Source organism: Cetorhinus maximus, chromosome 7, assembly GCF_964194155.1.
Source record: "Cetorhinus maximus chromosome 7, sCetMax3.hap1.1, whole genome shotgun sequence".
NCBI lineage: Eukaryota > Metazoa > Chordata > Chondrichthyes > Lamniformes > Cetorhinidae > Cetorhinus > Cetorhinus maximus.
The window spans coordinates 8446847-8462408 of NC_135885.1; the positions used below are offsets into that span (position 1 = coordinate 8446847).

Below are 15562 nucleotides of genomic sequence, written 5' to 3' on the forward strand. Positions count from 1 at the left end.
GTTGGGTGATGTATGATAGTAGGGTTGTGTGTGTGTGTGTGTGTGTGTGTGTGTGTGTGTGTGTGTGTTAGTAGGTGTGTGTGGTGTGTGTTAGGGGTGTGTGTGTGTGTTGTGTGTGTGTGTGTGTGTGTGTGTGTTAGGGGTGTGTGGTGTGTGGGGGTGTGGTGTGTGTGTGTGTTAGGGGTGTGTGTGTGTGTGTGTTAGGGGTGTGTGTGTGTGTGTGTTAGGGTGTGTGTGTGTGTGTGTTAGGGGTGTGTGTGTGTGTGTGTGTGTGTATGGGTGTGTGTGTGTGTGTTAGGGGTGTGTGTGTGTGTGTTAGTGTGGGTGTGTGTGTGTGTTAGGTGTGGGTGTGTGTGTGTGTTAGTGTGTGTGTTAGGTGTGTGTGAGGTGTGTGTGTGTGAGGTGTGTGTGTGTGAGGTGTGTGTGTGTGTGGTGTGTGTGTGTGAGGTGTGTGTGTGTGAGGTGTGTGTGTGTGTGTGTGAGGTGTGTGTGTATGTGTGTGTGTGAGGTGGGTGTGTGTGTGGTAGGTGGTGTGTGTGTGTTAGGTGTGTGTGTGTGTTAGGTGTGTGTGTGTGTTAGGTGTGTGTGTGTGTAGGTGTGTGTGTGTGTTAGATGTGAGTGTGTGTTAGGTGTGTGTGTGTGTGTGTGTAGGGTGTTGTGTGTAGGTGTGTGTGGTGTGTGTAGGTTGTGTGTGTGTGTGTAGGTTGTGTGTGTGTGTAGGTTGTGTGTGTGTTAGGTGTGTGTGTGTGTTAGGTGTGTGTGTAGGTGTGTGTGTGTAGGTGTGTGTGTGTGTGTGTGTGTGTTAGGTGTGTGTGTGTGTGTGTGTGTTAGGTGTGTGTGTGTGTGTGTTATGTGTGTGTGTGTGTTAGGTGTGTGTGTGTGTGTGTTAGGTGTGTGTGTGTGTGTAGGTGTGTGTGTGTGTGTAGGTGTGTGTGTGTGTGTGTTGGTGTGTGTGTGTGTGTATAGGTGTGTGTGTGTGTGTATTAGGTGTGTGTGTGTGTGTGTGTAATGGTGTGTGTGTGTGTGTTAGGTGTGTGTGTGTGTGTGGTGTGTGTGTGTGTTAGGTGTGTGTGTGTGTGTGTGTGTGTGTGTGTGTGTGTGTGTGTGTGTTAGGTGTGTGTGGTTAGGTGTGTGTGTGTGTGTGTGGTTAGGTGTGTGTGTGGTGTGTGTGTTAGGTGTGTGTGTGTGTGTGTGTTAGGGTGTGTGTTAGGTGTGTGTGTGTGTGTTAGGTGTGTGTGTGTGTGTTAGGTGTGTGTGTGTGTGTTAGGTGTGTGTGTGTGTGTTAGGTGTGTGTGTGTGTGTTAGGTGTGTGTGTGTGTGTGTGTTAGGTGTGTGTGTGTGTGTGTTAGGTGTGTGTGTGTGTGTTAGGTGTGTGTGTGTGTGTGTGTGTTAGGTGTGTGTGTGTGTGTGTGTGTGTGTTAGGTGTGTGTGTGTGTGTGTAGGTGTGTGTGTGTGTGTGTTAGGTGTGTGTGTGTGTGTGTTAGGTGTGTGTGTGTGTGTGTTAGGTGTGTGTGTGTGTGTGTGTTAGGTGTGTTGTGTGTGTGTGTGTTAGGTGTGTTGTGTGTGTGTGTGTTAGGTGTGTTGTGTGTGTGTTAGGTGTGTGTGTGTGTTAGGTGTGTGTGTGTGTGTGTTAGGTGTGTGTGTGTGTGTTAGGTGTGTTGTGTGTGTGTGTTAGGTGTGTGTGTGTGTGTGTTAGGTGTGTTCTGTGTGTGTGTTAGGTGGTGTGTGTGGTGTGTGTTAGGTGTGTGTGTTAGGGTGTGTGTGTTAGGTGTGTGTGTTAGGTGTGTGTGTGTGTGTGTGTTAGGGGTGTGTGTGTGTTAGGTGTGTTGTGTTAGGGTGTGTGTGTAGTGTGTGTGTGTGTGTGTGTTAGTGTGTGTGTGTGTTAGGTGTGTTAGTGTGTGTGTGTGTTAGTGTGTGTGTGTGTTAGGGGTGTGTGTGTGTTAGGGGTGTGTGTGTGTGTGTTAGGGGTGTGTGTGTGTGTGTTAGGGGTGTGTGTGTGTGTGTTAGGGGTGTGTGTGTGTGTGTTAGGTGTGTGTGTGTGTGTGTTAGGTGTGTGTGTGTGTGTGTGTGTTAGGTGTGTGTGTGTGTGTGTTAGGTGTGTGTGTGTGTGTGTGTGTGTGTGTGTTAGGGGTGTGTGTGTGTGTGTTAGGTGTGTGTGTGTGTGTGTGTTAGGTGTGTGTGTGTGTGTGTGTTAGGTGTGTGTGTGTGTTAGGTGTGTGTGTGTGTGTGTGTGTGTAGGTGTGTGTGGTGTGTGTGTTAGGTGTGTGTGTGTGTGTGTGTTAGGGGTGTGTGTTAGGTGTGTGTGTTAGGGGTGTGTGTGTGTGTGTGTGTTAGGGGTGTGTGTGTGTGTGTGTTAGGGGTGCGTGTGTGTGTGTTAGGGGTGCGTGTGTGTGTGTTAGGGGTGCGTGTGTGTGTGTTAGGGGTGTGTGTGTGTGTTAGGGGTGTGTGTGTGTGTTAGGGGTGTGTGTGTGTGTTAGGGGTGTGTGTGTTAGGTGTGTGTGTTAGGTGTGCGCGTCTGTGTTAGGTGTGCGTGTGTTGAGTGTCCCTTTGACATACTCCAGTTCAAACTTTTTCTAACCCAGTTGGTTCAAAAGCAGCATTGCTGAAGCCTAGATCGTGGGATGTCTGACCCTCAGCAAGTAACCCAAGAGCAGGAATGTATCCTGCAAAAATCAAATTCCAGATGCAAGAGAAATGCCTCAGATCTGCCCCTCATTTGAAAGTCACTGCAGCCCATCATGAGGCTAAGGCCCATTGTAGGGCGGGCATTGCCGGATGGTTATCCTGGTAGGAAAACAAAGACATTATTAACAAAGCAGGTAAACCTTGAAGAATGTCCTCTTCTCTCCTCCACCCCTGCTTTCCCTTCTTTCCTCTCCTCCAATTTATGGAATTGCTATCTGGGTATAGGCTTGATTGGTCCAAACAAAAGCAGATTGTATGGATTTTAGTTGGGATTGAAGTGAAGTGCAAAGAAAAATCGGAATTTGGGTGGCAGAGCCAGAGGTCAAATGGCCTTTGCTGAGAGAGAGAGAGAGACACACAAAGAGAATGTGTCTAAGTTTGTTTGTCTCAACCACTTTTTCTGTGCTGGTGAGTTCCGTAATCCATTTGTTGACTTTGATCAGTTTGGCTTTTTCTAGTTTTGTCTTATTTAGATGAGGTTTGTCTTCCCCTTGTAACAACAGGCCACCAAATCAAAGAAGCCGATCATGCTGCCCATCACCTTCATGGATGGAACAACAAAGACCCTCCTGACTGACTCCGCGACAACAGCCAAAGAGCTGTGCAACGCACTAGCTGACAAGATAGGCCTGAAGGATCGCTTTGGGTTTTCGCTCTACATTGCTTTGTTTGACAAGGTACGTCCGACCAAAACTACATACGGCTGGATTTTTTGTTTCTCGAGGTGAGGGAGGCAGAACAGAAACTAAGTGGTCCGCTCACTCCTGCCCCCGCTGCCCCAGCTCATCCAATCAAGCGTCAGATGCCCAATTAGTGGCTGTTCGGCAGGAAAGAAGCCCATCAAAGGTGCAAAGGGGGCTCCATGGCCAATTGGCACTCTAGGCCAGGATGTCGTGCGGTAGAGGGGTTATGCCATGAACAGGAAACCTGTCATAGCTACAAGTTTAAAAGCCCCCTGCTCTCAGAATCAGTCTTCCGCTACAAGTGGAAACATCTTGGAATGTGAATATCTCTCTGCTCCTCTAATTTGGGACTCTTGGCTCTAGCTCTAAGATTACCCCAGTAAACTCCCCCCTCCCCCCACCGTCCTCTCTACCTCTCCGTCTTTAAGATGCTCCTTTAAAATCTATGTCCAAGTTTTGATCATCTGCCCTAACATCTCCTTCTGTGGCTCAATGCCAAAATTTGATGGATACACTCTTCTAACGCACCTTGGGATCGAAGAAGGTACTCCCTCCAATCCAACAACTACCACATAGGCCAGTTGAAGAGGAGAAATTACAATCCCCGATCACACAGCGACCACAGAGGCTCAGGCTTCCTTGAACCGGTTTTATTCAAGCATGCACAAGGCAGCCGCAATCATTCCCAAGAATGAAGACCCAGTTCCCAGATTGATCATATTTCATTACTTTTGTACTTTTTCTTATCATAATACATTTCAATACATCCAATCGGTAGCCGACACACAGGTCCTATGTTAACACTATCCTATTGAGTACATAAACATGTGATTTTGCTAACCAATTATTCTAAAGGGTGTATACATAATTGTATTATTCAATTAAAATTAAAACACGTACACAAAGACCTTGGTTCTCACAGCTCAAGACTGTTTGTGTTTCATCAAAGCCCCCTCTTTGTCCATTGTCCATCTTCCCATATCTAAGCTAAAATCATCTGCCCCTTCCCTTTGTGAGAGGGGAGTACACCTAATCTAACTTATGTCCTTTCTTGTGTCTCTTGTCTGACTTTCAAGGCTGTGCAATGTTCATCTGGTAATCGTCAACTCTTAATATGCTTAGCAGCCACGTCTGCCTGGAGATTTTAAGTGTTCTTCAGTAAATTCTTAGTGTTCTCCTTTAGCATTTTTAATTTTCCCCTAACAGGATATTTTGCCTTAAAGGTGCTTTATAAATGCTTGGTGGCAGTGACGTTTGTAATTGCAAAATCTTTTTCTTTTAACCTCTTATTATTTGTCTAGTAGTGCAACTACTATACTCCTGTACCTAGACATCAATGTGTTTTGTTTAGAGTTTTTGGGGGTTCAATGGACGTCATACTTTGATTTTTCTGCTAACTGCCCTCTCTGTAGGTCTCCTCCCTTGGGAGTGGGAACGATTATGTGATGGACGCCGTCTCCCAGTGTGAGCAGTACGCCAAAGAACAGGGCGCACAAGAGCGAAATGCACCCTGGCGCCTCTTCTTCCGGAAGGAGATCTTCACACCCTGGCACGACCCCACTGAAGACATGGTGGCGACCAACCTCATTTACCAGCAGACAGTGAGGGGAGTCAAGTTTGGAGAGTACAGGTGTGACAAGGTGAGCACAATGTCCACCAGGAAGGATACCTGCCGTGGGTATTCCTCAAAGCAGACTCGATGGGCTGAATGGCCTGCTTCTGTGCTATTTAATCTTTTATATCCCTTCACGAGATGTGAGCATCGCTGGGGAGGCCAACGTTTGTCGCCCATCCCTAATTGCCATTGAGAAACCTTACTGGACCATTGCAGGGGGCGGTTAAGAGTCGACCACTGTCGACGTGTGAAGTCACGTGTAGGCCAAATCGAGAATGGGAGGAAGGTTTCATTTTGGACAGTTCAGTGGTTTCATGGTCACCATCGCTGAGGCTAGCATTTGATTCCAGTTTTATTGATTAAATTAACTTTCAATTCTCTGAGCTGCCATAGTGGGATTTGATCCTGTGTTCCCCAGAACATCAGCCTGGGCCTTTGATCTACTAGTTCGGTGACATTACCACTACACCACTGTCTCCCTCTAAATGGATATTTAGGGTGAAAAAATAAAGGGTCAAAAGTGAAGAATTAGTTCCCCTTTGTGATTGTGTCCATCTGCTTCAGTTGGGCAAGCCAATCTCTATTGGCCTCTGAAGTAGTCCAGTGACCCATTCAGTTGTGGGGACTAGGGGCTGGGCAATGCCAGCCTTGCCAGTGACATCCATACCCCAAGGATGGAGATGGTAGCATCGTGGTATTATCACTGGACTAGTATTCCAGAGACCCACTCTGGGGACCTGGCACCACAGCAGATGGTGAAATTTGAATTCAATAAAAATCAGGAATTATAAGTCTGAGGAGGACCACGAAACCATTGTCAGTTGTAGTAAAAACCCATCTGGTTCACTAGTGTCCTTTTTAAGGAAGGAAATCTGCCATCTGTGCCTGATCTGGCCTACATCTGACTCCAGACCCACAGCGATGTGGTTGACTCTAACTGCCCTCTGAACCAGGGCAATTAGGGATGGACAATAAATGCTGACCTAGCAAGCGATGCCCTCACCCCATGATAGAATAAAGAAAAACCTATGTAGAGGGTGCCATCATGCAACTTGCTACTATCCTAATTCCATTTTTAATGGGGCAAATGTTATGAATTATGATTCCCTGTCCACCCCCCAGTGCTGAGGTTCAGGTACCTAGATTGCTGATCAGACTACCTGGAGCTCCGAACCCAACAGAGAAATGGAATACCTTCATCACATGGGATACAATAGTTCTTGAAGGTGACTTACCGCCACCTTCTCAAGGGCACCTAGGGAAGGGCAATTAATGCTGTCCTTGCCAGTGATGCCTGCACCCCATGAACGAATTTGTAAAAATAAAAAATCAGTGTAATTCTGAGTCTGGTTTGATTTGTCACTTTGCATTTGTTGGACAACTGCAAGTGTTAAACGGCTCCTGCTAACCATCTCTCTTGTGCTTCCTCTAACTTGTATCTGCCCCCATGGGCATTAGGAGGAAGACCTGGCTGAACTGGCCTCCCAGCAGTACTACGTGGATTACGGATCCGAGATCATCCTGGAGCGCCTCATGAGCTTAATCCCGTCTTACATTCCCGACCGGGAAATCAGTTCCTCCAAAACAGTGGAGAAGTGGGCTCAGTACGTCATTGCAGCTCATAAAAAGGTGCGTTTGTACAGAGTGGGTGCTAACGGGACTAACGAAGGCTACATCCCAAGGACCCAATAGAGAATCCAATGGGCAGGCACTGTGGGGCCTGGATGGAGAACTTCTGCTCATTGACTACTCCAACGCTCACCTGGTCGACCTTCCGCTTTTCGCTGTCCATAAACTTGAGCTACCTGTGTCCTAATTTGCACCAAGTTTTGTTCACCCGTCACCCCTTTGCTTGCTGACCTATATTGGCTCCTGGTCCGACAAAGGTTTGATTATAGTAGCTTCCTGCAGCCCCCCACCTTTCAGATCTTTGCGCTCCTCCAATTCTGGCCTCTTGCACAGCCCTGATTTCCAACACTTCGCTTCAGGATTGACAGCCATGCTTTCAGTTGGCTAGGCTCTAAACTCTGGAAATACAAACCTCTTTCTCCTCTTTTTAGGTGCTTCTTAAAACCTATCTTTTTGACAAAGCTTCTGGTCTCCTGACCTAATATCTCCTCCTGTGGCTTGGTGTCATGTTTTGTTCTTTACATTCCCGTTAAGTGCCTTGGGATATTTTCCTATGTTAAAGGCTCTCTATAAGTACAATTAATGTTGAATTATTTTATAATATGTTAATAGGGAGCCAGGTTTTTGCAAAATGAAGCTATGAAATTAAGATTGCCACTCTCTTATGATTCTCTTGGAGTTTCCAAAAGTTTAAGGTAAGTTTCCAGGGCACTACTATGAACAACCCAGAAACAATTAAAGATAAATTGTGTTAATTTCATTTTATTTGGGCAATTTGTTATATAAAAAAGATGCTGGAGATGGGAGACCATAAGATGTAGGAGCAGAAGTAGGCCATTTGGCCCATCAAGTCTGCTCTGCCATTCAATGAGATCATGGCTGATCTGATAATCCTCAACTCCACTTTCCTGCCTTTTCCCCACAACCTTTGATTCCCTTGCTGATTACTTAATGACCCAGCCTCCACAGCCCTCTGTGGTAAAGAATTCCACAGATTGACTACCCTCTGAGAGAAGAAATTCCTCCTTATCTCTGTTTTAAATGGCGACCATTACTCTGACATTATGTCCTCTGGCTCGATACTCTCCGACAAGGGAAAACAACCTCTCAGCATCTACTCTGTCAAGCCCCCTAAGACTCTCTTATATGTTTCAGTAAGGTTGCCTCTCATTCTTCTAAACTTCAATGAGTACAGGCCCAACCTCTCCTCATAAGAAAATCCCTCCAAACCTGGGATCAACCTAGTGAACCTTCTCTGGACTGCCTCCAATGCCAATATATCTTTCCTTAGATAAGGGGACTAAAACTGTTCACAGTGTTCTAGGTGTGGTCTAACTAGTGCCTTGTATAGTTTTGACAAGAGTTCTCTATTTTATACTCTATTCCCTTTGAAATAAAGACCAGAGTTCCATTTGCCTTACCTATAACCTGTTGAACTTGTATGTTAGCTTTTTGTAATTCATGCACGAGGACCCCCAAATCCCTCTGTGCTGCAGCTTTCTGCAGTCTGTCTCCATTAAAGTAATATTTAGCTCCTCTATTCTTCCTGCCAAAGTGCATAACCTCACATTTTCCCACATTATATTCCATCTGCCAAGTTTTTTTCCCCACTCACTCAACCTGTTTATATCCCTCTGTAAACTCTTTGTGTCATCCTCACCACTTGCCTTCCCACCTATTTTTGTGTCATCCACAAACTTGGCGATAGTACATTCACTTCCCTCATCCAAGTCATTAATATATATTGAAAATAATTGTGGCCACAGCACTGGTCCCTGTGGCACTCCACTGGTTACAGGTTTCCATCCTGAAAATGCACCTCTTATAAGAAATAGGAGCAGGAGTAGGCCATTCGGCCCCTCAAGCCTTCCCCGCCATTCATAGCTGATCTGCTGCAGGCCTCAATTCTTCTTTCATCCTCATAGCCCTCAACCCCCCGATGTTTTAAAAATCTATCTACCTCCTCTTTAAATACTTTTAGTGATCTAGCCTCCACAACTGAGGTAAAGAATTCCAGACATCCACTACCCTCAGAGAAGAAATTCCTTTGCATCTCAATTTTAAATGAGTGTCCCCTTACTCTTTAACTATGCCCCCTAGCTCTGGATTCCCTCACTAGTGGAAACATCATCTCAACATCTACCCTGTAAAGCCCCTTCAGAATCTTGTACATTTCAGTAAGATCACCCCTCATTCTTCTAAATGTAATGAATAAAGGCCTAACCTGTTTAGCCGTTCTTGATAAGTCAACCTCTTCGTCCCAGGAATCAGCCAGTGAATCTCTTTTGCACTGACTCCAATGCCAGTATATCCTTTCTTAAATACAGAGACCAAAACTATACACAGTACTCCAGGTGCGGCCTCACCAACACCCTGTACAGTTGTAACAAAATTTCCCTATTTTTAAACTCCAACCCCCTAGCAATACAGGCCAAAATTCCATTTGCTTTCTTAATTACTTGCTGACTTTTTGTGTTTCATGCACAAGAACACCCAGATCCCTCTGTGCTGCACTTTTTGGAGTGTCTCCCCATTTAAATGACAGTCTGCCTTTTGATTTTTTTCTCCCAAAGTGCATGACCTCTCACTTTCCTACATTAAGCTCCATCTGCCAAGTTTTTTCCCACTCACTCAACCTATCCATATTCCCTTGCAGATTCCTTATGTCCTCATCGCAACATGCCCTCCCACCTATTTTTGTATCATCAGCAAATTTGAATACATTACACTTTGCCCCCTCCTCCAAGTCATAAATAGAGATAGTAAATAATTGAGGCACTGGGACTGATCTTTGTGGCACCCCACTAGTCACATCTTTCCAACCTGAAAAAGATCCATTAATCCCAACTCTTGTCTTCTGTGTATTAACCAGTCCTCAATTCATGCAAATACATTACCTCCAATACCGTGAGCTCCTATCTTGTGCAATAACCTTTTATGGTGGCAGCTTATCAAATGCCTTCTGGAAATCCAAATACACCACATCTACTGGTTCCCCTTTATCAACTCTACTTGTTATATCCTCAAAGGACTCTAGCAAATTTGTCAAATATGATTTCCCTTTCACAAAACCATGTTGACTCTGTTTGATTATGTTAAGCTTTTCTAAATTTCTTGCTTAATAATGGACTCTAGCATTTTCCCAATGACAAATGTTAGGCTGACTGGCCTATAGTTTCCTGTCTTTTGTCTCCCTCTCTTCTTGAAGAGGGAAATCATATTAGCAGTTTTTCAATCCGCTGGGACCCTCCAGGAATCCAGAGAGTTCTGGAATATTTCGACTGATGCCTCCACTATCTCTGCAGCCACTTTCTTTAAAACCCTTGGATGCAGGCCATCAGGTCCTGGTGACTTGTCTGCCTTTAGTCCCATTAGTTTCTCAAATACTTTATCCCTCATGATAGAGACTGTTAGAAGATCTTTCCCCCCATTAGCTCCTTGCTTATCTGATATCTTAGGAATGTTTATAGTGTCCTTCACCGTGAAGACCGATGCAAAATATTGGTTTAAATTATCTGCCATTTCCCTGTTCCCCGTTATCAATTCTCCAGTCGCATTCTCCAAGGGTCTCACTTTAGCTACTCTCCTTTTATATACCCGTAGAAGCTCTTGCTGTTTGTTTTTATATTTCTTGCCAATTTACTTTCATAATCAATTTTTTTCCCTCTATTAGCTTTTTAGTCGTCATCTGCTGGTTTCTAAAATATTCCCAATCCTCTGGCCTCCCACTAGTTTTCACCACTTCGAATGCCTTGGTTTTTGATTGGATACTCTCCTTGGCTACCTGTCAACCACAGGTGATTCATCCTTCTCATCGAATCCTTCTTTTTGACCGGGATAAATTTTTGCTGAGTGTTATGAAATATCTGCTTAAATGTCTGCCGCTGCTCATCCACTGACCTTCCCTTTAGTCTATTTTCCCAGCCCACTTTAGACAAGTCTTTCTTCATACCTCTGTAATTGCCCTTATTTAAGTTGAGGACACTGGTTTGAGACCCGAGTAGCTCGCCCTCAAACTGAATTTGAGATTCTACATGTTATGATCGCTACCCCCTAGAGGATCCTTAACTATGAGATCTCTTCTTAATCCCACCTCATTACACATTACCAGATCTAAAATAGCCTGTTCCCGGGTAGGTTCTGCAACGTATTGCTCTAAGAAATAATCCCTGATGCACTCTACAAATTCATCTCCCATATTACCCCTGCCAATCTGATTTGTCCAGTCAATATGCAGATTAAAATCACCCATGACAGTTGTAGCACCCTTCTTAGATGCCTCCATTATTTCCTGATTTATACTTTGTCCTACAGTGAGGCAACTCTTTGGGGGCCTATAGATGACTCCTACCCATGACTTCTTCTCCTTGCTATCCCTTATTTCCACACAAACTGATTCCACATCACGATCTATTGCACCTACTATCACTACTCTCCACCACACTGATACCTTCCTTTATTAACAGAGCTACCCCACCTCCTTTTCCTTTTTGCTTGTTTTTCCAGAATGTCAAATACCCTTGAATATTGAGCTCCCAACCTGGTCACCCTGCAATCATGTCTCTGTAATAGCTATCAAGTCATATCCATTTATTTCTATTTGTGCCATCAACTCATCTATCTTGTTACAAATGCTGCGTGCATTCAGATAAAGAGCCTTAAGCTTTGACTTTTTACCATTATTACTCATTCTGGTTCTAATTTCTGCTGCATCCTTCTGCTTATATTTCCTGCCCCTTCCTGTCACACTTTGATTATAGTTCGCCTCTTCACTACCCTGTGCCTCTGCTCTCTTGTTTATTTTTGATTTTCTAAACTTCCCTTCAATTGAACCCCCCCCAAACTAATTAGTTTAAAGCCCTATCTAAAACTCTAGCTGTGAGATTCACCAGGACACTGGTCCCAGCATGGTTCAAATGAAGCCCATCCTAACAGAACAGCTCTCTCCTTCCCCAGTACTGCTGCCAGTGCCTCATGAATCGGAACCCATTTCTCCCACACCAATCTTTGAGCCACACATTTACCTCTCTAACCTTATTTACCCTACGCCAATTTGCACATGGCTCTGGTAGTAACCCGGAGATTATTACCTTTGTGGTTCTGCTTTTTAATTTAGCCCTGAGCTGTTCGTAGTCCCTCAGCAGAACTTCTTTCCAAGTCCTAACTATGTCGTTGGTACCTATGTGTACCATGACAACCACCCCCCACGCCACTCCTCTCCAGCCCAGAAGAGCTGTCCTTAACCTTGGCACTAGGTAGGCAACACAGCCTTCAGGACTCTGTCTTTGCTACAGAGAACAGTATCTATTCCCCTAACTATGCTATCCTCTATTACTGCTACATTTCTCTTTTCTCCTCCAACTTGAATGGCGCTCTGTACCACGGTGCTGTGGTCAGTTCACTCATCCTCCCTGCAGTCTGTGCCCTTGTCCACACTGGGAGCAAGAACCTTGTACCTACTGGACAAGAGCACTGGCTGAGGCTCCTCCAGAGCTAAATTCTGGATCCCCATACCTGCTTCACTCACACCCTCTTGTCCCTGACCATGGACCAAATTTGATGTAATTAATCTAAGGGGTGTGACTGCCTCCTGAAATAGTGTCCAGGTAACTCTCCCCCTTCCCGATGTGTCGCAGTGTCTGCAGCTCATATTCCAGCTCATCAACTCTGAGCCGGAATTTCTCGAGCAGCGAACACTTGCTGCAGATGTGGTCACTGTGGATCGCGTTGGCGTCCACCAGCTCCCACATGCATTATCCCAACTCTGTTATCTATTAGTTAACCAATCCTCTATCCATGCTAATATACTACCCCCAACATCTTGGGCTCTTATTAAGTAGCCTTATGTGCAGTATCTTATCGAACACCTTTTGGAAATCCATATATATTACATCTTCTGGTTCCCCTTTAACTACCTTGCTTGGTTTATTTGATTGACAATTGAGAATTATCCAGACCGCCAACGATGAGTCTGTTTTTGCTTTCCAGTTGGCACAAGGGTGGGGCTGTTAGGTGTAATAAAGCTTCCAATGCTACATCCAACCTTATATAATCAGAGAAACTGGAGAGAGATTGAAATAATTGGATTAAATGGATGTCAAAATTAAACCATGTGAAGTGCCGACCTTGTACAGCACAAACTTGATGCCCGTACAATTGAAAGTAATTTCAGTCAGCTTTTTTTTAGCAAATCTTCTCTCACTTGTTTTTCCCTTCGGGGAAGTGGTGGGAGGAATTGCAGGCTGATTATCAGCCTATTGGACAGCATCATGAATGTTTCTTCATTCATAGCCAACAAGTCCTGGTGGGAGACTTGAACCCGGAGCTTTTCATCCAGAGGTAGAGATGTTACCGCTGCCAACGCAAGACCTTCCCGTGGTGTGACAGTTTAAGTAGATGTTCTCTCTTTCACTGCCATTTCCTGCCCCTTCTGGTCCTTGACAAGTTTAGGAGCTCCACAACAATCCTGGTCATTCTGTTGCAAAACATACTGATGCCCTCTATTGACCAAGTGAATTGTTGCACTGTAGTCGTTCCAATCTGTGCTTGGGGCTTGGGGAAGAGTGGCGATTTAAGAGTTGCGTTATTAATACAGGCAAAGAAATTGGGCTAAAGGGGTTAAATTATTCCCCAGATTTTTGTTTTACCTCCACTCCCTGATCTTAGACACTCATTGCATGGATTAACAACTGTGTGTGTGTGTGTGGTGTGTGTGCGTGTGTGCGTGTGTGCCGTGTGTGCCGTGTGTGCCGTGTGTGCCGTGTGTGGCGTGTGTGGCGTGTGTGGGTGTGTGCGTGCAGTTTCGGTCTGTCCACATGCCTCCGGCCAAAAACAGAGGGAAATAAAGAAACCTAGCTGCTCATGCTAATCCCGCTTTCCAGATCCAGGTACCTTTTTGAATGAGTTGAGCATTTCAGCCTCAACCACCAATTCAGACTGTGAATTCCAGACATCCACCATCCTCTGGGTGAAAAAGTTTTTCCTCATGTCCCCTCTAATCGCTGTACCAGATCTCCCTTTCTTTAACAATTTTTTTTATGTTTGTTCCATGGGATGTGAGTGTCGCTGGCCAGGCCAGCTTAGTCATATTGTCTCAAGCCTGAAACACCCAAGTGTGTCTCGTCTGTCTTCACAACTCAATTCACCTGATGCAAGACATCAGTCCTCTTCCCCAGCCCCACTCCCCACCTCATCTTCCTGTCAAATCTAGGGTTGGAGTCTTTCCTTTGTGCCTGGGTGACCAATGCTGGACATTGGTGTAGATTGATCAAAGAATTCTTCAGTTTTAGCATCCTATATTATTTTGGTTCTGTAATAATTTCCAAGTCTTATACTTTTGGGCAGTGAAGCTACCTTGTGAGTGTGTTTTGTTAATCCTTTGTCTGTACAATACATTAAATTCCTCCTTTTTTAAAAAAAATATTTTCAGGGAGTGTACACCCAGAAGAGGATTGACCCACAGAATGTGAAGGAGGAGGTTGTGGACTTTGCTCGCTTTAAGTGGCCTTTGCTCTTTTCACGATTTTATGAGGCCTTCAAGTTTTCAGGTTTGTTGAAATCTGGCTTATCTTATTTCTAAAACTCAATGGTTTATCCCCATGTTTCAGGACTGCTAGATCCACAGCTGGTGGCCTAGCTAATGCGTTCTGCTCCACACACACAAACAAGGACGATTTGAGATGAACAATGTCTGACTACCTGCCAGATTGTCATCCACTGGGTCCAGCTGCCAGAATCAAAGGACGGAAGAACCAACACATGACATAAAAGATGGGTGCCCTGTTAACCCGCAAGGAGCGGGATCGCCATTATTCCTCCAGACCAAGATTTCGACAATAGAAGCCTTGAATGACCGGGGAATGGAAAGTGAGGTGGTCGTGAACAATATGTCCATGGCCCCAGGAACAGCAGACACAACCACCTACTATGAAGGGGTGATCATCAATCCCAAATGCAACCGAGTCTATATGGTGTAGGTACATCCAAAGTGTTAGGTAGGGAGTTCCAGGATTTTGATCCAGCGACAGTGAAGAAATGATGATACGTTTCTAAGTCAGGATGGTGTGTGGCTTGGAGGGGAACTTGCAGGTGATGGTGTTCCCATGCATCTGCTGCCCTTGTCCTTCTAGGTGGTTGAGGTCACGGGTTTGGAAGGTGCTGTCTAAGGATCCTTGGTGAGTTGCTGCAGTACACCTTATGGATTGTACACGTTGCTGCCACTGTGTGTCGGTGGTGGAGGGAGTGAATGTTTGTGGGTGGGGTGCCAATGAAGCGAGCTGCTTTGTCCTGGATGGTGTTGAGCTTCTTGTGCTGTTGGAGCTGCACTCATCCAGGCAAGTAGAGAGTATTCCATCATGCTCCTGACCTTGTAGATGGTGGACAGGCTTTAGGGAGTCAGGAGGTGAGTTACTTTTGCAGAATTCCCAGCCTCTGACCTGCTCTTGTAGCCACAGTATTTAAATGGTTGATCTAGTACATTTTCTGGACAACGGTAACCCCCGGGATGTTGTTAGTGGGGGATTCGGCGATGGTAATGCCATTGAATGTCAAGGGGAGATGGCCAGATTGTCTCTTGTTGGAGATGTTCATTGCCTGGCACTTAAGTAGCAAGTAACATCATGCCACACCTCAGCCCAAGCCTGAATATTGTCCAGGTCTTGCTGCATAAGGGCACGGACTGCTTCCTATATTGTTTTCCCTACATTGCAACAGTGATTACACTGCAAAATTCACTTTGTTGGCTGTAAAGGACTCTGAGACATCCAGTGGCTGTGAAAGGTGCTATATAAATACAGGTCTGTCCTTTTTTGGAAGCATATTGAAATGATATGCTCTGAGGGTGCTGCACCAAGGACTGATCCCAACTCTCTCCAGCTTGTGTGAAACGATCACAGATATAAGATGGTCACTAATAAATCCAGCCGGGAATTCAGGAGAAACTTCTTTACTG

General features: G+C 45.2%; 1 protein-coding gene across 1 annotated transcript in view; it reads left to right on the forward strand.

Annotated features, from left to right (window-relative positions):
* Positions 1–15562, forward strand: part of myo7aa (myosin VIIAa) — a 198058-nt gene that overhangs the window by 138267 nt on the left and 44229 nt on the right. Inside the window, exons 29-32 of the mRNA XM_078545043.1 lie at positions 3189–3362; positions 4781–5008; positions 6442–6612; positions 14042–14159. Coding sequence (XP_078401169.1) covers positions 3189–3362; positions 4781–5008; positions 6442–6612; positions 14042–14159 — 691 coding nt within the window. The remainder of the gene's footprint in view (positions 1–3188; positions 3363–4780; positions 5009–6441; positions 6613–14041; positions 14160–15562) is intronic.